The sequence below is a fragment of the Cibotium barometz genome, chromosome 12, assembly GCF_041138505.1.
Source record: "Cibotium barometz isolate CiBa-2024 chromosome 12, ASM4113850v1, whole genome shotgun sequence".
NCBI classification, from domain to species: domain Eukaryota; kingdom Viridiplantae; phylum Streptophyta; class Polypodiopsida; order Cyatheales; family Cibotiaceae; genus Cibotium; species Cibotium barometz.
Window position 1 is genome coordinate 56,832,321 of NC_141057.1, and position 23,706 is coordinate 56,856,026.

At 43.5% G+C, this 23,706-nt stretch overlaps 1 protein-coding gene across 1 annotated transcript in view; it reads left to right on the plus strand.

The window, feature by feature from the left end:
- The first annotated feature begins 3,571 nt into the window (after nt 1-3,571).
- Nucleotides 3,572-23,706, plus strand: part of LOC147633624 (uncharacterized) — a 53,907-nt gene continuing 33,772 nt past the window's right edge. The window contains exons 1-2 of the mRNA XM_086806769.1: nt 3,572-3,861; nt 3,939-4,075. Coding sequence (XP_086662895.1) covers nt 3,718-3,861; nt 3,939-4,075 — 281 coding nt within the window. The 5' untranslated portion in view covers nt 3,572-3,717. The remainder of the gene's footprint in view (nt 3,862-3,938; nt 4,076-23,706) is intronic.

A 23,706-nucleotide genomic window follows, 5' to 3' on the forward strand; every position in this document is an offset into this window, starting at 1 on the left:
ATTCTCCCACAAATACATCTCAAGAGAACACACGTCCCCCGTCTCAAAAATGTCAAATACGCATAACATTTAATGGACCCTTGCCCCACCGATCAAAATCAACCATGTAGACCCGATATTTCATCAAAGGTCACATGAAAAAGAACATGAGGGTTGTTTCATGTGGGAACCCAACCTATTTAAAGATATATCTGTAAGATCTTTGTACATGTTTTTCTCTCAACAATGAAATGTGTGTGGACTGCAACCAAGTATTCAATTTTACATGTTTATGCTCCAATGCACTCCTTCGTATCAAGTAGCAATGTTTACTTCATCCTCACTATATTCTAGTATTCTTTGTGACAACATGCAAAGAAACAAGGATAACAATGTATAATATTGCTATTAGGACTACTCTGTGAACAACATGTGAGAGCAATCTATTGAAAGGTGCAACTAACATTCAGCTTCATAAAATGCATGAGCATAGACATTATGAAAAGCATCCATTGTAACACGAGGATGACTTTGACAAGGAAAGAGAGGGAAAGTGTTGGCGTTCAAATTTCTTGGAGCCAAAATGAGATGGATCTTGTTCTTTGGACCACACGGAATAAGACATATTTTCCTTATTTTTAATACACCGTTCAAATTGACAGATTCTCCTTGTTTTCAGTGCATTTCAGCCAAGTTAGAGGAAAACCAGCGGTTTTGATTTAAAAATTAGCTCGAAATCTCCAAGATAGAGGAGACAACAATGTCATATTTGTGTGCACATGGCAGTTCCCTATTTTCTAGTTTCTTAATCAAAAGATTAAGAAAGGGCCCTTTTTTAATGTTTTGGTCCTAATGATGACGGGGGCTATTTTCAAGCACTTTGATAGGATAATAGGGGGAGAGAGATTATATCTAACATCCTATAAGCTATAATAGAAAGTTTAGTTGACATAGTAGCAAAAAAGAGAATAGTGTTTAATAGAGTTCAAAATTTTTTTTATAAGTGGAGTTGGAAGAGAAAAGACCTACAAGTGATGCTTATACTTTAGAGCTATCATAATCTTACCATTACAATTCAAGATAAATATTTGAGCTCATACTTTAGAGCTATCACAATTCAAAATCTTGGACCTTGATGCACCACTAACTTTGTTATATTGGTTGTTCAACAATACAATCTACATACCACCATGTAAACATCATGTTACAAATCTTCCCAAAATTTATTTGAGCTCTCATAATTATATCATCATTACAGTTTGCTATTTTTGATTTAATATCATTGATAGGTAAAAGATATTATATTCACTAAATTAACATTTCTAAATTAGATTACTCAATATATGATGAACATTATTTTGAAGGGATTGATGTATTAGTCATTGAAGATTTGTATAAGTAGGATCTACTAACACTATTGGGTTTTCAAAGTATATAATGTAAAAAACAAATAGCAACATGCAGACAAACAAAACTATGACGACGATTTGAGATAGAAGAACCTACCTTTTGTCGATGTGCTTAGTTCCTTATAATTAGAAAGGCATACTCATGAAGAAAAAATAACTACAGCATTGCATGAAAAGATGTATCAAATTTCAAAACACAAAAGCATAGGAGGATTGGGAACTCTCGCGATACTAAAAATCAATAATGCAAGTCTTGGATTGGTAAGTCGAGTGAATGGACCTATGTTATACAAATAATCACAACCTTGAAAAAATGTAGGTACATTTTGTAAACCCTCAAGTAGATAAAGCAACATGAAAGGATAATGCTTCCCCTTATGCCCAAAATATTCACAAACCATGGACACCAATTACAAAAATACACAAATAGGAGAGCAAATTACACCATTATGTGCAAACAATTCCCTATCCAAGACTAGCTATACGTGGAATAATTCATCATCATTCACAAGGACTAATGATGGAGAAATTTATACCGGGATAATGATTCCCACCATGCCCAAAATACTCACAAGCCATGGACGCCAATTACAAAAAATACATAAATAGGAGAGCGAATTACACCATTATGTGCAAACAACTCCCTATCCAAGACTAGCTGTATGTGGAATGATCCATCATCATTCACAAGGACTAATGATGGAGAAATTTCTACCTTGTTATAGCCACCTCATGAATAAATAGATCCATGCGATCAACGTGGCCCCCTCATGAATAAATAGATCCATGCGATCAACGTGGCCCCCTCCCCTACACATGTTAATAATAGGTGCATCTCCTTTCATACCTTGTGTTTATCCTAAAAGGGATATGAAAACTTGGATTACATACTTGGCTCTATCAAGAATTAAGGAAGCAACATATATAAGCAAAATAATAGAAGAATATTATCCAATTGCCTACTCAATGATCTCAATATTTGCTTTCTCTACAAAACTACAAGAATGGTAAATAACTCATCAATTAAAAGACCCAACCATTATGAACAATACTCAAATTGTTCATATATGGACCAAAAACCTTGATTGTGTAAAAGTGGTTAATTATTCAACCATAAATAGGTTGGTATATATATTTACAAATGGTATACATTAAAGTTTCTATATGGCATTACTTAAATGATTACTTACGCAACCTAAGGTGAATACGTTAGGAATCCCACAAGGCCAAGAGCCCCTCTCATGTAGTAGGGAGAACGAGGCTAGTCTCCCCTCCCTATAAACGCCTTTGCACCTCCATTCAAGCACTCCTCGCACGAGAGAGAGAACATCATGAATTGTCAAAGAGAAAGGACTTATTCTTGGAATTGAGAGAGAGAGAGAGAGAGAGAGAGAGAGAGAGAGAGAGAGAGGAAAAGAAGAAGAATTGTTTTTACATCATAGTATCCCAAGCAGCATTTATTTTTGCAAGTAGGGTATCCTTTTTCTTAAGAAGGCCTCTTTCAAATTTGTCCTTCACTGTGAAGAGCATATTTTTTTCTTTGCCCTTCAAGGGAGGGCCAACATAAAGGTTACCTTTTGAGTTCTTATTATGTAAAACATTTACAAATGAAATAAAATTATTAAGTCATTGACCCATCAAGGCAAGAATAATATGTCATGAAATGAAATGTTAATCTATTGACCCACTATCAGATTAGTCCATTATAATCCCTTTGCTTATGAAGTTTGTTTTTCTTGATCACCATGGTTCTACTGTAAAGCTACATCGGCTTTCTCAATAAACTATCAACGAATATCTAAAAAAAAAGAACTAATTAATGTGTAATGTGTAGTTGTGAGAATTCAAATCTAACTGAGAACTCTAGTTTGATAAGATTTCAAGTAAGCTTAAACAAGTTTGCTTAATCTTTATTATTGTGCTAAGCTTAAACATCGAGTTTGATTAATCTTTTTTATTGGTACTTATTTATGTTCAAATACAAAAGTTTAATATCTCTTTAAGCCAATGTATCTAAATTTTTGTATTTAAATTAATATCTCTTTAAGCCAATGTATCTAAATTTTTGTATTTAAAAATTAATCTCTCTTTAAACCAATGTCTCTAAAGAAGCAACAAATTAATACCTACATGCAGGTTCAATTTTTTTCACCTTTGGGCTCTCCGACCTTCAACTAAAAACACCGAGATCCCCAAACTCCACACGACCACTTGGAAAAAACATCAAAGCGCAAGTTCCTCCCTGCGGCACTGTGTTAGTCTGTCTGCCAGCAGAATTTGCGGTTTGAAAGAAGGGCATGCCCTTCCATTGAAAGCAAGTGCACTCGTCATGATGCGCTGCTGGAGGTTCGTCAATTGTGAAGCAAAGCGCATCTCGTTTGGCAGGAGGGCCCTCTGCGATTCAGCCCGCGCCCTCGACTGGGACGCCCACCGCCTCTCGTCCGACCAGCTCAACTTCCGCAAGCTCGCATCCGTACGTTGCGACTCTACCTTTCCACGAAATAAAGATTATCACACAGTGTTTGAAAATTCCTTGCAATTTTTGTGCAGGATTTCGCTCGACAAGAGTTTCTGCCTTTTGCAGCCGAGTGGGACAGAAAAGGGTATTTCCCCGTGGATACCCTGCGCAAGGCTGCTGGTCTAGGGTTCGGTGGGATTTACTGCTCCCAAGAGTTTGGTGGCTCCAAGTGAGTAGGAAATCTCTAGTGGTTTCTTTTCCTCAAAAAATATCAAAATTTGACTTAATTTGAGGGGGTCAAGAATGTTGATATGAGGATTTCCAGCTTTCTTTCAAGTTATCACAATTCGACCTAAAGCCGAAAGTTACTTAAAAATTGCAGTAAATTTAATGGTAAGAGTTTCTCCAAGTTCTTTTAATCTGCTCTACATCCGTGTGCGTGATCATTAAGGTCTTCTATGTCTCGGCTTGGCACACACATGCTTTTGTATGGATGCCAATGGAGCATAGCTATTTGTGGCAAGACATTGTTGGATGAGGGAGTAGATGCTTTGCCCACACGCAGACACACACCCACATATAGTCACACACAGTCGTATCGAGCTCAGAGAACGAGAGAGACAAGATGTTATAGCTGAAAGTACTTGATACAATGATGAGAAATGAGTGGAGTACAAGATACTTGTAGTCCTAGGGCTAACGTAAGATTGTGTTCACATGGGAAAAAAAACCCCTGCCAGCACAGGGTAAAAAGATACTTGTAGTCCTAGGGCTAACGTGCCCAACACACTAGAGTGTGTTCACATGGGAAAAAAACCAAAGTGTCAGTGAGTAAGACTGTTCACACACCAGGACTCCCTGGAGGCCAGAGGCTAACAAACCCTCCTGAAGTGAATGGTGTGAACGTGTACAGGGTGTAGCAGACTAGCGTGGTAGAGGTAATAAGTTTAAAGCTTTGCGGAAAGCTTGTTAAACCCATCTACCACATTGGTCTGTGTAAGTAGGTAAGTCAAGATTCTCTCTCCTACATGGAGCCTTTCCCTGACATAATGATAATGCACCATGTTCGCGCATGAAGAATTGAATTCCGCGTGATGGCTAATGCACTTTGACTGTCAGTGAAAGTGGTGGTAGAAGAATGTTGTCTAATACTAAGATCTGCCATTAGATGGCGAAGCCATACACACTCCACAGTAACTTTGAATGCTACCCTGTACTCAGTCCATAGTCACAAGGGACGGGGGACGGTAATGGGGGACGGGGACGGGATAATGGGGGACGGGGACGGGATGGGGGACGGCCATAAGTAGGGAACGGGGACGGGGGAGAGAATGACACTCAAAAAATATTTTTTTTAAAAGTTTTTCTACTCTACACTTATTCTACTTTGAAAGTACATCAAAATGAGCACAAATTTACACTAAAATGGTAAGCTTTTGAGTCATATTAACAAAATATGCCGATCAAAGAGTGAAGGTGTTGACGGTTGATTGTATTAATAATCAAGTAGATACAAAATGAGTCATAACTCAAGAGTCAGGACTAAGCCTTAAGGAGGCCCAATACATGGAAGGACTCAAATGAGTCAATGACAAAAAGTGCTAAAGCCTAGAGGCTAGAGCTAAGTAGTAAGGCCCATGAATCATGATCCATGAATGATCATCCACGTGAAGTTCTCGCCTCATAGTCATGGGTAGCTCGTGCCAAAGGAGCATCAAGCTTATCCGCATTGGCATGCTGCTGCTGCACCTCATTCACTTGTTGCTCTTCTTATTGCCTCATCTCCCACTCGATGAAGGGATCTACTTTCTTGGTCACGCTCTTGCAAAGCATTCGCAAGTTTGCGTTGATGAAGACAAGGTCATTGGCAAGTTCGCAAGTGTGAGAGGCTTGGAAGTTGGAAGTTGGAAGAAGCTTGAGGGAGAGAGACTAGAGAGAGTAGATACACTCATAGAGTGTGGCTTGTTGCTTGAAGCTTGAGTAATGAGCAAAGTGCCAAAGACTAAAGACTCAAGAGAGTTGAAACTTGAAAGTTTCTTGAAGGTGTGTGCGTGTGGTTGTTCTTATATGGATAGGCAAGAGAGAGAGGCACGGGCCAAGGCCTAAGCCTCAAAGGCCAAGGCCCAAGTGGCAAGAGGAGAAGGCGTCCCCAAACGGCCACCTAAATGGCCAAAAACGGCCAGAAAACGGCAAAAAGAAGGACCGTTGCAGGACACAACGGCTCTCTGCCGTCCCCCCACAGGTCCGTTCTCGGCCAACAGCTTTTCCCATCCCCCGTCCCTTGTGAGGGACGCTTCTAGAGGGATGTTCGACCGTCCTCTTTCGTTCCCGTTTCTGCCACGTCTCGGGACGGTGTCCCCGTGTCCCAAGCTGTCGTCCCTTCCGTCCCCTGTGACTATGAAGTCTCAGCCTCACTACTAGAAGTGGCTACTGTCACCTGCATCTTGCTGAGCCATGAAATGCATGAACTTCCAAGAAGGAAACAGTTACCACTGGTTGACACTCTAGTGTCATAACATTTGCCCAGTCATTATCAGTGTAGGCGGTCAAACATAAAGAAGACGCATTGTTATAAAACAATGCAAAGTCCTGAGTGCCTTCAAGATAACGGAAGACACGCTTCCTTGCTTGCTATTGCCAAGTGCCAAGACAGTGCATAAATCAACTGTGACATTGCTGCATATTGAATATCAAAACGGGTAGTGCATAGATATATAGGGCATCCGACAGCTTGCTATTGCCAAGTGCTAAGACAATGCATAAATCAACTGTGACACTGCAAATTGAATATCAAGATGGGTAGTTGAAGTTGATATTTTGAGCCAGCTCACCTATTTTTGGCTTAAAGGAAAAGAAGCATGGGGCTCATATTAGGCTGGTTGACTCTATTAAAGAGGCAAAAGGGAGGGCTGTTTTCAGCATGCGCTAGCACCAATTTGGCCAACTATGGCTGCTCTCTCTCTCTCTCTCTCTCTCTCTCTCTCTCTCTCCTGCTCCTTTCAATGCTGGCCGTACAACAATCGCCTTCTTCTTCTGGCTATCTTGCGCTGGTTGTACAGGTGGGCTGCTGCTGATCTGTTCTCTCTCTCTCTCTCACTTCAGTGCTGGCCGACGGCAGCTGGATTTTCTCTCTTATGCGCTAGAGAGCACAGGTGGCAATTGTTGGTATTTCTTCTTCATGAGCCACCTTCTGGGGCTGTTTTGGAAGAATATGGGATAGTTTTAAGAGCTCTTATGGGGCTGATTTGAGGCTCCGTTTTGGGGCTGTTATGGCACAGAGTTCAGGGCTGTTTTTGGCTCTGTAGCAGGCTGTTTTATAGATTGTTTATGAGCAGATTCATGGACTGTTTTGAGACAGTTTTCGGATGGCTTTTTGGTGTTGTTTTTATCTTGGCACTAGATAGATATCTTGGCAAGAGTGGCCCGGATTTCAGCCCGCACTTTGAGCCTTGGAGGCCCGTGGCCGCAAAATACTAGATGGATCTTCACAGAGATGAGAGCCCGTGGTTTTAGCCCTGCCTTTGAGGACAGATTCGCAGCCAGTGTACTTCTTGCTTGGGATAATGGCCTTAGAGGAGCAGCTTCGGCAGCCTTTGGTCTAGAACCCCCCAATCCGTTTACCATGCTAGGGGCCCGATCACATATATCTTGGGGCGCCTTGAGCATGGGACTAGCCAGGTCTCTCGGAGATTGGATTGCACATAGGCAGTTACCTCAGGAGGAGCAGTAGAGAGGCCTGACAGGGATCTGGGGTGGAGACAGGCTCAGTATCGACATTGACTCAGCTATTCCTCCGGAGTGGCTGACTCCTATTCCCGACCCGAACCCCCCCCCTCCCCCGCAATATGCCTAGGTGTGTTTACTAGACACGATATCCTTGTGGCGGTCCATGGAGCAGTGAGGACAGTGGTCTACTCACTTTTTCTATTGGATCCCATGGCAGACTAGAGAGATGGGAACTTTGCATTGCTTACTACTGTCATGGCACAAAATGAGCTTGTTTTGTATGAAGATGCATGTAACAAACATGAATGGAAGAATGCTATGGATGAAGAAATGCATGCCTTGTATAAGAATGAAACATGGGATTTGTGTGAGCTTCCAAAAGGGAAGAAAGCTATTGGTTGCAAATTGGTCTCCAGAATCAAGCATAACAAGGAATGACAAATTGAAAGGCATAAGGCTAGGTTGGTTGCAAAAGATTTTTCTCAAAAGCATGGGATAGACTACGAAAAAACATATGTCCCTGTTGTAAAAATGAATTCAGTAAGACTTATCATTTCTGTTGTTACAATGAATAAGTGGAATATATATCAAATGGATGTAAACAATGCTTTCTTAAATGGGACTCTAGAAGAAGAAGTCTACATGGCTCAGCCTCCAGGTTATGTTGTGGAAGGCTAAGAGAACTTGGTTTGCATGCACCTTGCAGAGGGTGAGGGTGATTGGTTTTCGGGCACGGGAAAGGCACATAGATCGAGCATTGGCCAAGGTTGCCAGGGAGAGACTATGGCGGCTATGGATTTGGGAGAGCCGACCTCTCACGCGGTTGTAGTGGGACCTTGGTGAGTGGACTTGGCATGATCCTGCAGATCGGGAGGAGACTCTGGATGCCCCCTTCTTTGCATACACAATGCGGCTTGGCCGTGGGAACCAGATGCCTGAGATAGATGGCACACCGTTTCAGCAGCCGCACACTGGCAGTCTTAGGGCCTATCACAACGCTTCCTTTCAGATTTTTGGAAGAGGCTTTGGGGCAGCTATTGCCCGAGGAAGATCACTCTCTTTCTTTGGCTGATGGCACACAGAAGTTTGGCGGTCGGGCCTCGGTACTTGGTTGGCAGTCGGAGGTCGGTCAGGAGCTTGCTGGAGGTGCGACCATCCCCAGGAGTCTCAGCGACATTGCCTTTGGGATTGCCCGAAGGCTCAGTTGATCTGGCAGCGGATTCTCCGCGTCTTCGCTATGGATAGGGCATCGACCCGGATCATCACTTGGGGTACTGTCGCTTGGGCCACCGAGGCTAGAGTGGTCAGGACTTATGAGGGACTAGCCCTTCAGTCCCCCACCATCGTATTGCAGCAGTACCAGGGAGATTTGCAGTAGCGTCCGTAGCCTGGCACATCTGGAGTGCTAGATGCGGCGAGGCCATCGAGGGTACCCACACTCCGCCGGCTAAGACCATCAGGAGCATATGGCTCGACATCATTCACACCCTCCGCGATTAGTGGGGGAAGCTGCAGGGAGGTTCTGACCGCATGCGGAAGCGGCGGGAAGCCTTCTTGAGACTTTGGAGGCCTGGCTTTTTCCTCATAAATAGAGGAGGTGACCTCATTTGGCATTACAGACCACCTGGATAGTTGTTACCCCCTCCCTCCCCATGTATGAGATAGCCTTCTCCTCACAGAGCGGCTGGCCGGAGGAGAAGTATCTCTTCCCCTTTGATCGTTTGTTTCCCGCCCTTATATGAGGCGAGTTTGTATCTAGCCCTTCGTGGTTGTACTTAGCCTTTGCGGCTGTTTTTTTTTTCTTTAACTAATTGAAGGATCTTTTTCCCGGGGGAAAAAAAAGAAGAAGAAGATATCTAGGCAAGAGATTCACTAATGCTTTGTGGAAAATCCGGTGTTGTATGCATCCACAACTTGGTTTATTGTAAAAGCTTATATTTGAATAAAGAAGTTCCTACGGGGGGCCGGCTGTTCCGGCTCAATGTGGCGTTATTATATTGTTTATGGTACTTTTGCTGTGTTTTCATGCTCTGTCTGGTATATTTGAAGTGTTGGATTCCGGGAAGAAGGGGAGGAAGACAATGGGCAACTTCATATATCGCCATTTCAAGCAAGCCATCATTGAGGTGAGAATCGTGAGGTGTGCCTTGCTTTTTTTCTCTTGAAATTATGATTACGTTACTTATTTAAATGTTTTGGCATGTATGATGTAGGTTGGCCCAGAAAATGTGGTGCAGGTCATCACCGACAATGCATCAAATTGCTGACAGATGGGTCGCTTGGTAGAGAGGGATTATTCCTCCATAGTGTGAATAGCATGTGCATCTCATCGTGTAGACTTGCTCATGGAGGACACGGGCAAGTTGGAGTGGATGAAGACGATCATGCGGCAAGCCACCTCCATTGTCACCTTTTTCACCTCAAAGGTGAAGGTGCTTGCCATGTCTCGTGCACATAGCACTCTTGAGCTAAAGAAGCCTACCACCACACGCTTTGCATACATGTGGCTTCTCTTGGAGAGGCTATATGATGTGAAGACACCTCTTCACCAAACAATGGTTGTCCTGGAGTGGATGGATTGGGACGTGAGAGAGACGAGTGACGCAAAGGACATGCAAAAATTGTGCTTGCGTGAGGATTTTTGGGTCGAGGTGCGGAGCATTGTCATTGCCATAACCCCCTTCTATAGGGTTTTATGCATGACTGACATGGAGGGTGCTACCTTGGGCCTCTTGGTCCACTTCATGCGAAAGGCCATCGCCGAGTTGCGCGCTTGTTCTTCCCTCGATGAGGACAAGCGCGAAGATCTTTTGCACATTGTGGATAGGAGATGGAGGTGGATGCGGCGACCTATCCATGGTCTTGCTGCCTTGCTACATATGGCCTACAAATGACCCGCCCTCTTTACCGACATTGAGTTGCTAGAGGACCGCGATGCCTTCTTGCCTAAGGCATTGCCAGAGGAGTTCCATGGGAAATTCTTGGAGGAGCTCATTAGCTACAACCACCAGAGGGGGGGGAGCTGCACTTGCATCACCGCATACTTGGAAAAGGGAGTATCTTATGAAACCCCTTTTTTGGTGGGAGACATTTGGCTACATGCCCAGCCGCCTCTAAAAGGTGGCTTTGAGACTCTTGACTCAAGATTGCGCTTTGGGTGCATGTGAGAGGAATTGGAGCACCTACTCTCTCATAGACACGAAGCTCTGCAATCGCTTGACCACACGACAATTAGAGCAGCTAGTGTGTTGCCGCACTAACTTGCGCATGCTGCCTGCCAAATGCACAAGATGGACTCTGCTAGACAGGTATAAGTTACTACTAATGACCACTTAAAAGTTAAAACTTAAGTTGTAAACTTTTGACTTTTTGCTTTTTGAGTTTTATTTGATAATAACTATGTGTCAATGCGCATTATCGCTTGTAGGTCAATGTGGACGAGTTCAAGCTCACAAGCGACTCTCTCAAGAGTGTCCACAAGGAGGTAGATGAGGAAGAAGAGAGATTGTATGCGGAGCTTGAGAAGATTGATCGATGAGTTTCTCATACTCGTCGTGGGCGTGCAACAACTCGGCCTAGTAGCAAAGGAGTGCGAGTAGGCACTCACGGATGCACCTTTCATTCCGGCTCGAGTAGCACAATGCCAACCTACACACGACGAGGTTCTGGTAGTTCTTCCTTTGCTCCTGCAAATGAGGACGCTCCGATTGTCTTGTCACATGACATTAGAGAGCCCGAATTTGATGACGAGGGCAACATCCTTAGTGAATGTGACTTCCGCGAGCGCTCTGATGGGCACTCTTCTGATGGAGATGATCCTAGCGAGAGCTCTGATTTTGATAGTGATCACTTCTTCATCTAGCCTCCTTCATCTAGATTCTAGCCCCAACCCTCTAGCCTCTCTTTTTTGTATCACTTCTTGTACTTACTACTACTTGTGCCTAGAGCGCCTCGCATTGTATGACTTAGCCTATCATGATTCATATATGTATGGTTTCAACTTGGTTTTAATGGAATTTTGGTTTGTGGCATGTGACAACTTGTCTTCTCTTTGAAATTGAAAATATAAGGTCTATAAGTCACTGTGTTTACACATCATTAAAACCTGCCTAGACTTATTATTATTTTGGGCATGGATCCCTGGACAGAAGGAGGTGCCTAGATGAAACTTGGGCATCAAGCCAAGAAAAGCATAAAGTTGATATTTTGAGCCAGCTCACCTATTTTTGGCTTAAAGGAAAAGCATGGGGCTCATATTAGGCTGGTCGACTCTATTAAAGAGGCAAAAGGGAGGGCTGTTTTCAGCATGCGCTAGCACCAATCTGGCCGATTATAGCTGTTCTCTCTCCTGTTGAGTGCTGGCCGTGCAGCAGTTGCCCTCTTCTCCTTGCTATCTTGTGCTGGTCGTATGGGTGGGCTGTTGCTTATCCGTTGTTCTCTCTCCCTCACTTCAATGCTGGCCGCATAGGTATTGGACAATGGCTGTTGGATTTTCTCTCTTGTTTCATATGTAGGGTCTTCTTTATGCACAACAAGAAGAATTGAAGCTCTACCGCCGCGAGGATCCATTGGTACATGATCATTTGAAGGCCAAGAAAGCTGAATCTTGTATGGATCATGCAATGGAAATGATTGGTCAAGAGTTGCACATGCCACCACCGAGGGATGCAGCACGTGCATACTTGGCTCGTATTGAGGATGCCTATGCAGAAAAGGCAATTGTCCCACATACCTTGGTATCCCCACAGGTGCCCGAACAAGAACTTATGTCTAAGAGGATGAATTCACATGTTATCGGAGAGGAACTATCGGCAATGTCACGCCATGGAGAAGTACCCTATGTAGGTTGTGAGGGATATAATGTTTATGGCAGTAGTCAAAATGTATGTCAAATGCCATTGCCGGCTGAAAATGTGCATGCACAACACGTGCAGGTATTCCAGTGCCCATCAACGATATCCCTGGTAGCAACAACTTGTTCTTTCTTAGGACATTCGGAGACAAAGTGGCCCATCTCACCACATTTGAAACAGTGGCCAGCAAATGTATCCCACCTCAATTCATACATTAAAGGTTGCAGCCCTGCCATATTGACACGCAATTGTGTCGGCCTAGGTCTCCCAGTATCCCACAACATGCATAGACGATTTCGGTTTCTAGATGTCATTCGAGGCACCACCAAGACATCACCGATACCTCGCATGAGACCTGGTAAAACACGCCAAAACATTGGTGGGAATTGTTTCACTTCAACCCAAACTGGGCAAGCCTGGCGCAACATATCTTGGTACTCTGCCATAGGCTTCCACGGAACCACATGAACCAACTGCCCATCCAAAAAGAGTGGCACTTGCTCCAAGATTGCCCTACGGGCTTCCGAAGTGCGAAAAAGTATTTCATAAAAGCCTCTCGGACCATCATAAATCTCCTCAAGTGCCTCATGCGACACCAAGCGGCCCAACCATGCTCTAAGACGAGGCAGCAACGGAATACGCCCAGTAAAGAAGAAGATAGCAGCACGATCATGAAAATCTGCTAGTTGTTGTAGCAACAAAGGAGTCTCCATGCATACATCAGCCACACCACCATTATCTATTGCAGTCATTTGCACGCTATTTGCCTTCGTGGACTGGTTTACACCTGGTCTATGTACACACATCTCTCATAAAGCTCAGCAGGTTGAGTTTAACATTCAGAGGGCAACATTCTAGGGGGATTTCATTGTCTCTCCTCTTTTAGGGTGTGACATGATTCTTGGGATCCAGGGGTTTAGATAGTATGCATCCATTCGTGATTGGAGGCAGGACACTTTCACTATTGTTGAAGGTTACTTGAGCCCATCATGATTTGCGGGGATCAGAGCATTCCTGGAATACCACTCATTTCCCACATTCAAGCCCAACAAGCCATAAGAAAAGGAGAAAAGTGTGCGTTGCTATATGGCCGCTCTCAGTCTAATGCAATTTAGACAACAGTGGCAGTGGAGCAGTGGATGGCTGGTCTTTTGTCTCAATATAGCAATATCATGTTGCGAGATTACCTCCACCCAATCTCCCACCTAGTAGACTTGAGAACCATCGCATAGAGTTGGTTTCTAGTCCAAGTCTCCCTGCAAGTTGCCCTACTGCCTTTTTAAGGCTTCGAGAGCGAGCTAGAGCAATAGTTATCCTAGCTACTCCAGTCTAGATTTATCCGACCTTCCTCCTCCCCATTTTCCGCTCCCATCTTGTTTGTTCAAAAGAAGGATAAGACCACACGCTTATGTGTGGATTACAAGGTGCTAAATAAGCTAACAATTAAGAGTAGATTTTCCATGCCCAAACGCTCTTTGTTATATACCGAATAATTCTTTTCGGGGTTATTCAGCTTGCGGTTATAGTAAGCCACGGGCCTACCATGTTGTTGTTAAACAACTCCAATGGCTAGGTTACTGGCATCAGTAATCACCTTGAACGGATCATCTCATGATGCCAACTTCAAAACTGGCGACTTTGAGGCAAATTTCTCCATTGCCTCGAATGCCTCTAAAGCCTATTCCGTGACGGATACTTTCTGGCGACGAGTCTTCACGCCCTTGAGCAAGTCAGTGAGAGGTTCTGCAAGATCAGAAAACTTGTCATGTGGGTGCTGTAGGCCTGACAAAGACCCACAAATGAGCGGATTTCCTAGGCTGTCGTGGGAACATAGTAACCAGAAACGGCGTTTCCGCCCTCTGGAAACGGTTCGGCCGTTTTCGGAAACGGCAGACCGGCGGAAATGCCGTTTCCGTACATTTTTTTTTGGGCAGGTTAAACGGGGGGGGGGGCGCATGTCGGTTAGTTTTTCTTATCCTTAGGGATTATGGACAGCCGGCATGTCGGTTATTTTGTAGTTTTTGAACCATTTAATTTTGAAAATTGGCAGTGCCACAGTGGGCACCTCTGACTCCCAAGTTTGATGATCATTGCTGATATGTATGATGTATTATGATCACAATTTGCAGCTCGCTATGTATGCTTCAGCCTTCAGCCTTTAGTTTTTTATGGTTCACATGAATTTGCCGCGACATCATACATGTCCATTATCTACATTCTGTTAAGTGTTATGATTCTAATGTCCACTTGAGTCTTTGATGTGTCTTGTTTGAGGTCTCTATGCATGTTTTTTGCATCTCTTGACATAAGTTTATTTAATAGGATGTCTCTATGCATGTTTTTTACATGTCTAAAATAAATTCAAAAGAAACTCCGTTTCTTGCCGTTTTCGACCTCGCGGAAACTCGGAAACACCGTTTCCAACCCGGTCCGAACCGACCGTTTCTGCCGGTCCAAGTTACTATGCGTGGGAATATCCCAACTTATAATGGCCTGTATCTTTTCAGGATCGAGGCTAATACCTGATGAATTGATGATGTATCCCAAGTAATGAATTTCCAGTACTCAAAATTCACTCTTCTTCGCATTGATAAACTGTTGGAATTAGGGTTGCAGGAAAGCACACAAAGCTTGGAGAAGAAGAAGCAAGAATGCACACAACACAAAGTGTATTAGATTGTGTCAATGTACAAAGATGAGTTAGCCCTAGAAGGATGGGCGTATATACAAGCAAGGGGGAAAAAACCTCCTAAAGAGGGAAAAAGTGCCCCGGCGGTCCTAAGTGTGTTCACACACATCACTGCCTATATATATGGCAACAAATCCCCCCTGGGAGTGATGGTGTGAACGAGAACTGGCACTCATGTATAGGGGAGTGCCATGCCCGAAGTAGATCAATCCACAAAGGGGAGCAAGCCCAAAGCTTTGCGGAAAGCTTCGAACTTCTCACGAGGAAGCGCCTTTGTGAAAAGATCGGCGAGGTTGTCCTGTGTTGGCACATAGGCCAAGCTGATCTCTCCTGCTGAGAGTCTCTCCCTGACATAGTGATAATGCACCTCAATGTGCTTTGTGCGAGCATGAAAAACTGGGTTTCTCGCAACTGCCAATGCGCTCTGACTGTCAGTGAAGATAGAGGTGGCAGACTCCTGTCCAACACCCAAGTCAGCCATAAGCCGTCTAAGCCACACACACTCAACCGTAGCTGTGAAAGCTGCCCTGTACTCAGCTTCACAACTAGAAGTGGCCACAGTAGGTTGCTTCTTGCTCAACCAAGATATGCATGAGCTACCGAGCATGAAACAAAAACCACTTGTGGACACTCTTGTGTCATAGCAACCAGCCCAATCTGAGTCCGAAAAAGCATGTAAATCTGGCGGCAACGATCCCCCCTTGGGATAAAACAACCCAAGATGTATGGTGCCACTCAAGTAGCGAAAGATGCGTTTAACTGCCTTCCAATGCTGAGACCCTGGGCTATGCATAAACCTGCTCACCTGTGAGACTGCAAACTGAATGTCCGGCCTCGTAATGCATACATAAATGAGGCAACCAACAGCTGTCTGATAGAGTGTGACATCAAAGTGATCTCCAGCATCATGAAGACTCAACTTCAAACCTGTCTCCATTGGAGTAGCAATAGGCTTGCAGTCTTCAAGGCCAAATCTCCGCAACAATGTCTCAATATACTTTGTCTGACACAAAGCAATACCTCCATCACGCTGCTTAAATTGTATCCCCAAATAATGATGCAAATGCCCCAAATCTGACATCTCAAAATCAGCCTTAAAATCAGCCTTAAAATCAGCAATATGACTTTCATTTGGTCCTGTGAGCAGCATGTCATCGACATAGAGAGCAATGATTAGATGTACACCATCCACACGTTTAACATACAAAGTGCTTTCTGTTGGACTATTTTGAAACCCGTGTGCAGTCAAATATGCATGTATCTTTTCATACCAAGCTCGTGGAGCTTGCTTTAAACCATATAAAGCCTTTTTCAACCTGCACACTTTGTTTTCCTGCCCTCTTTGAACAAAACCACGAGGCTGCGATACATACACCTCCTCATGCAAATCTCCATTCAAGAACGCAGTCTTTATGTCCAACTGATGTACATTCCAACCATTATGAGCTGCCAATGCACAAATGCTACGAATGGTAGTCATACGACAAGTGGGAGCAAAGGTCTCATCAAAATCAATGCCCTTTTCTTGAGCATAACCCTTTGCAACAAGTCTAGCCTTATAGCGATCAACACTACCATCTGGCTTTCGTTTCAATTTAAAAACCCACTTACATCCAATGGCCTTTTTACCAAGAGGCAAATCACACAAAGACCATGTACCATTCTTCATTATAGCATCATATTCACTTTGCATTGCAGCCAACCAATTTTCTGAATTTTGTGCCTCATCAAATGAAAGAGGTTCTTCCTCTTCACACATACTAGACACAGCCAAAGCATAACAATCTGATGCATAAGAGGCATGCTGAAAACCTGAACGAGTACGACTAGTCATAGGTGCATCAATCTTACTATCACGCAAGGTTTGCACCAGCCATTTAGGCATACCTCTAGCCTGCTCATTTTCAGCCCTATCCTCATGAATTACATCCTGTAAATCTGCATCAGAAATAGGCTGATCTATGATGTCGTTTGAAATCTGCATAGGCTGAATATTTGCCTCATTAGGACTTACATTTGAATTCCCACCTGTAAAGAGAGGCAACAACGTATCAAATACATCCCGTGAGCTTACACCTGTCTCTTTGGTACATGATAACAAGGGCTGCACAGCATCTTCCACAAAAACATCATCTCGACTAATCAAGATACGCTTTGACTGCGGATGATACAATCTGTAACCCTTGCTCTCAGCACTGTAACCAACAAAAATGCATTTGACAGCCTTATCATCCAATTTTCTGCGTTGTTGCATAGGCACTAAAGCATAGGCCAAGCAACCAAAGACACGCAAGTGACCAATAGAAGGCTTCCTGCCATGCCAAGCTTCGTATGGAGTAATAGACTGCAAGGCCTTAGTGGGACACCTGTTGAGTACATATGCAGCACACATGACAGCCTCAAGCCAAAACGCGTGTGGCAAAGCTTGGCTCTTAACCATACATCGTGCCATCTTCATAAGTGACCTGTTCTTCCTCTCAGCAACACCATTTTGCTGAGGGGTATACGGCACTGTACATTGGTGTTTTATCCCACGACTAGCCAGAAATGCATCAAACTCTTAAGACATGTACTCCCCCCCTCGATCAGTACGGAGGGTGCCCACAGTACAATTGGATACATTTTCAACCATAAGAAAAAACTGTTTGAAGCACAAAAACACTTCGGACTTTGCCTTCAGTGGATATACCCATGCATGCCTTGAGTAATCATCAATGAAAGTCACGAAGTACAAGTGTTTACCAAATGACGGAGTTTGCATAGGCCCACATACATCACTATGTACAAGCTGCAATTTGCGAGTGGCCCGCACAGAACCATCCTTTGGAAACGCAGAACGCTGCATTTTGCCCAAAATACAGCCTTCACAAACATGTTTCAATGGTGCCTCAAGAGGGGGCAATGAAGCAACCATATCAAATTTCTGCAAACGCAGCAAACTAGCAAAGTTCAGATGACCAAAACGAGCATGCCATAGTTTTGCATCTGAAACTGCCTTTTCATCAGAAACCGCATTTGCTGAATCTTCCACACACTTGTCATAAGAATTGAGCCTATACAGCCCACGAAACAAGGTGCCAGATACAATAATCGTATCACCAGAAGTCAAATCATGAACAGTACATCTGTCATCCACAAATTTGATTACAAATCCAAGTTTAGCAAGCGCAGAGACAGACAATAGATTCTTCTTTATCCCTGGCACATACAAAGCATCTGAAAGTGTGAAAGCGCTGCCATTTGCAGCAGTAAGCATAATTTTACCAATGCCCTTCACTGGGTAAGAAGCATTATTGGCACATGTGACAGTATTCCCATTAGGGACAGCCTCAAGAGAAGTGAACATATCACGATGCGAGGTAATGTGCTTTGTAGCACCACTGTCAAAATACCATACATGAGAGTCAACAGAAACTGCCAAACATGCATCATGTACAGATGGGTCATACTGGCAATACACGCTAAACGCCCATTCTGTATCCTGCACAACATTTGCAGAATCTGCATTTGTAGAAGCATCCGCTATTGTGGCTGCATTTGACTCTTTCTTCTTTGCCTCTTTAGCCTTTAGCTTAGGGCAATTCTTAATGACATGATCATTTGCCTTACAATAGTTGCACCTGGTCTTTTTCTTGCCTTTATCAAGAGCCTTCTCAGACTTATTGTTGCTACCTGTGGAAGGAGAAGAAGTTGCAGACCTACTAATAGGAGAAGAAACAGTGGAAGGGACTGCCTTGCCACTTCTTCTCTGCTGCTGGGCAGCAATAAATGCTTGATCAACTGCACGCTGCCTGGCCCTGTTTTGCCTGGACTGCGCTTCTTGCAAGAGCTTGTTGACTAAAGTATCATACTTGACAGCATCAGGTCTGTCCTCATTAAGAAGTCTCCACGTGGAAGCAAAAGTCTGATATGTCTCAGGTAAAGCATCAAGAACAGTCTGCACAAGAGAATGATCAAGAATAATCTCACCTGTAGAAATCAACTGTTCTTTGAGATCTTTAATCTCAGCAAGAAAAACATTCATGTCATCATCTTCTTGCATAATCTTCAATTCTAGCTCTTTACGCAGGTAAGTGATTTTTGCCTCGTTACGACCTGCATACAAACCAGCTAGAATATCCCAAGCCTGTTTTGCTGTTTTAGCTGAACGAATATGTGGGGTGATGTTACGTTTGACAGAAAGTGCAATCAAGGCATGAGCCTGCGCATCTTTACCATCCCAACGAGCTTGTTCAGCAGTGGGTAAAACAGCAGCAACAGTAGAGCTGCTAGAACCTGCAACATCCTCAACAGATCCTACATCCACAGAACCTGGACGTACATCCGTACCCTGCACAATGTTCCACACTCCTTTTGCAACCAAAACATGCTGCATCATGTATGCCCAAAGTGGGTAGTTGCTGTCTCCATCCAGTTTGTCTTCAGCAGACAACATGCGAAATACATCATTGCTGTTATCAACCATGGCCACTGACTGAAACTGATGCAAAAGCTGCTTGTAATGAAGCAAAGACTGAACAAAAAACAACTCGTGCTATGTAGCACGGTCCACAATAGAATACGTATGCCTGTTTTGCAGAAAACTGCACTGTCGAAATTTCTGCAGAAAATGATGAAAACACCTGTGCAGAACTTGAAATGCAAAAACGGAGCCCGAAACGACCTCAGATGCAAATTCTGAGAACGCTAAGCCCTACGGGCTTATTTGCAGAGTATAGGGACCTGGAAGTTGTCGTGAAAACTCACCTCAATCGGAGAACGTGATGCCTGCTCTGATACCAATTGTTGGAATTAGGGTTGCAGGAAAGCACACAAAGCTTGGAGAAGAAGAAGCAAGAATGCACACAACACAAAGTGTATTAGATTGTGTCAATGTACAAAGATGAGTTAGCCCTAGAAGGATGGGCGTATATACAAGCAAGGGGGAAAAAACCTCCTAAAGAGGGAAAAAGTGCCCCGGCGGTCCTAAGTGTGTTCACACACATCACTGCCTATATATATGGCAACATAAACAACTCATTATCCTACAAGAGTTGCAAAACTTGTGCCACATCTCGCTCATGCTGCTCTGCAGTCCCTGTGAAGATAAGGATGTCATCTAGAAAGATGAAGACGCATTTTCCAATGAGATCCTAAAAAACTTGAGACATCATCTTGTTGAACGTCGCTGGTGCGTTGGTTAGTCTGAAGAGCATCACCACAAATTCATAATGGCCGCGCTGCTTAGTCTTGAGGGGGTTTTGTGAATGTCGGCCTCAAACGCGATGATAGCCACTCTTAAGATCTATCTTAGAGAAATTTTTTTATCCATTGAGTCGTTCTAGGATGTACTCTATTCTGGGGGTGATGACAATGCTTAAACATTGGAAGCACTTCTTTTACGAGAGAGATTTTAGAGTTAAGACAGATCACCAGGCACTTAAATGGTTGCAAACCATGCCTAGTGCCCAATGGTTGCACGCAGTCCAGATGGAGTCAATTGTTCCAACAATTTGGGAAAATGATTGAATATGTCCTTGGTAAGAATAACCCCGTTGCCGATGCTCTCAGTCAAACATTGCAAGAGTCCATTGTGCTGGAAATTCAAGTGCAAAGACTTGGACAGCATGAAGGTATTATATCTAAATTCGGAAGAGTTCTTGACAGCATTTAATGCTATTATTTATAGCAATTTTTATCCAGAAGGGAACTGGCCGACAGCATCATCTGGCCGACCAGCACCCTTTGAGCATATAAAAACAGGCGCCTAAATTCAGCATTCATCATTCAATAAATCAGCAAAGCATTTAGTAGTCAAGTCAACAAACGGCATCCTATCGTCCAACGAAGCTCCTCTTGAGCATTCAGCCAGCATATGTGTGGTCCTACAGCTATCTGGATTTGCATAAGTGGCCCGAAGAGTCTTCTGCAGTGCCTCGGATTTGGTGGATACTCAGTTGACGTACGCTCTTTCTCGTCCTTGCGTTGGGCAGTCATATCGCTTGTTCTCAAGCATTGTACAGCATTCTACAAAGAATCAATATAAGCAAATTCTCCTGCTTGCAGAAGGGGGGGAGGGGGGGGTTTGAGTGGGTAAATTGGGACCCGATATTTTGTTGTTTACTTCACTTCTATTCTCTTCTCTCTCTCTCTACTCTGTGAATAAAGATCTCACCACATAAAGATATAAAGAGGGCCTTGTTGTGCGTTACCATGATCAACCTCAGTGTATGTTAACAGAATCCAACTCTCTATGATAAGTGAATGTACCTGTCATCTCCTAGATAGAGCATCTGTAATTGCCTCCCAATTTTTTGGGATTATATCACTAATCTTTTTACATGCATGGACATGGGTGTACGTGTCACCATTTGGCACCCTACTCGTCCACCCATGCTTTCTCATTATGTATATACATTGGATTGGCGTCCATGCCAGTTGCATATGCCGAGGATTGATGCCACTCATGTGATACTGTGGACTTGGCTTTCCGTTGGGAATTGTGCTTGTGAGTACATGCCCAGAGAATTGGTGTTTCATTGGGTGTGTACATGAATGGAACACGACTATTTTGGTATAGTCTCATGAACGAGGATTATCCATACCAATGCTGCATTGCATAGCATCTTTATGTGATTTCCTGTAGGAGGCCCTGAGGCGCCAAGTTAGGCGATATCGTGATGAGACAGTTGAGTGACGATCTTTGAGAAACGATCTTGATGTGCAAAAAGTATGGAGTACAAAAAGGAAAATTTCTCCAGATGATGCAGCCTTTGAGGCCATGGCAACAAAGATGGCTTATAAGATCCTCGTGAATCGGCCAAGTCTTATCTGAGAGGACAAAAGGATGTCTCCGAGGACCTCAGTGGAAGAAGGGCTTCTCGTTGGGAAGCACATGCAGATTCTGATGATTCAAAAGACGCCATATCTCATCCTCATCATATTGTTCCACTTCGAGAGCATTCTCATCATGTTGATTCCACTCGATCTATGAGTATCACTCAGGATAGTGGAAAGAGAGCTCGACATGAGTCTCCTAATGCTAAAATTTTTGGGCATGGCAGATTTCATTCAAAGAAAAAAGCCAAAGAGTTCAAGTCAGGGGATGAGGACATCACGTTTGAGAACTTCTTTGGGAAGATGGAAATTACCAAAGCTCTTGCTTTTATTCGGCAATTTGAGATTGCTTTTTGCAACGAAGACTTCTCGGAGAAGTCTAAACTGAGGCATGTGGGTATGCATCTAAGAGAAACAACTAGTGATTGGTGGGTGGCCAAACTTTTGGATCATGTGTTGCCCGCACATGGGCTGAATTTAAAACTCAGTTTTATGATCAATTCTTACCACCAAACTTTGCTAAAAATGTGCGAAAAGAATGGGATTGGCTGAAGCAAGGAAGAAGGGGAGTCGGTGAAGACTTACATCTCCAAATATTGGAAGGTACTGCTGAAAGTTACTCCTTTCATGTCTTTGATGAAGAAAAGAAAAGGAAGTTTGAGTCTGGGTTGCATCCAATCATTCAAGAGAGCCTTGAAGTGTACCCAAATCAAACTCTTTAGTAGTTAACGCATTTAGCTACCGTAGCTGAGAAGTTACACATAAAACATGACAAAGTTAAGCTAATTTCAGATTCTTCCAAGGCTAAGAAGAGGGCTGGTTATGATCAGAAAAAGGGTGGACAGCCCTTAAAAAGTGATCAGAAAGATGTCTAGGATACAAAAGGAACATTCATTCAAGAAGCCTTTGGGCAAACACAATGATCATGGACTGTCAAAACAGCGGAGGATTGAGTATGCACATGATGGAAAATGTTGTGGATGTGCTATTAAAGATCACATGTATTTTAGGGGCCCACGAAACTTGAAACATGTAGATAGTGGCATCGAAAAGCATCATGTAAATGCTGTGCCAGATGTACTGGAAAACACAGGGCATACTTCAACTGAAAGACTTATATGTAAAGTTTGGGGACAACTAAAAGATCAACCTGCACTATTTCTTTTTGATGATGCATCCATGGACAATCTCATTTATGTGCAGATGGCTGCCGCCATAGAGGGTTGGATGTATCAAATTATGGCAATCAAATGGATGCAGATGTAGCTTTTGAGGGTAAAGGAGTGAATGTAATGCAAGCTCCGCATTCACATACAGGGCTATCTTGATCATGAGAGCTTTATGGTGGCTGTGATGTTTTGTTGGGAATACCTTGGCATGCTTTGTATGGAGCCAAAGAAATCATACAAAACAAAGAAGATCAGTTTCATGCATAGAGGTAGAGAGATTGTTATAGATGCTGGTACTGAGGAAGTACCATACCTATTGTCAGTCATATACAGGCCAATAAGGTAATAAAGAAATCAACTTGTTCTTACTTGGTTTTTGTAAGAGAGTGTTGAGCATGAAAGTGTGAATGTTGATCAACTAACTTGAGAGCGAGTAGATTTCCTACATTGCGATAGTGATTGTTTTCGAGATGCGTTGCTTGGTGAGTTACCACCTAGTGTCTCGAAGATCATCGTATTGATGTGATACGTGGTAGTACACCGCCCAATTGGCCTCCATATAGGATAAGTGCTAGTCAGCAAGAAGAGACTATGGCGCAAGTAAATG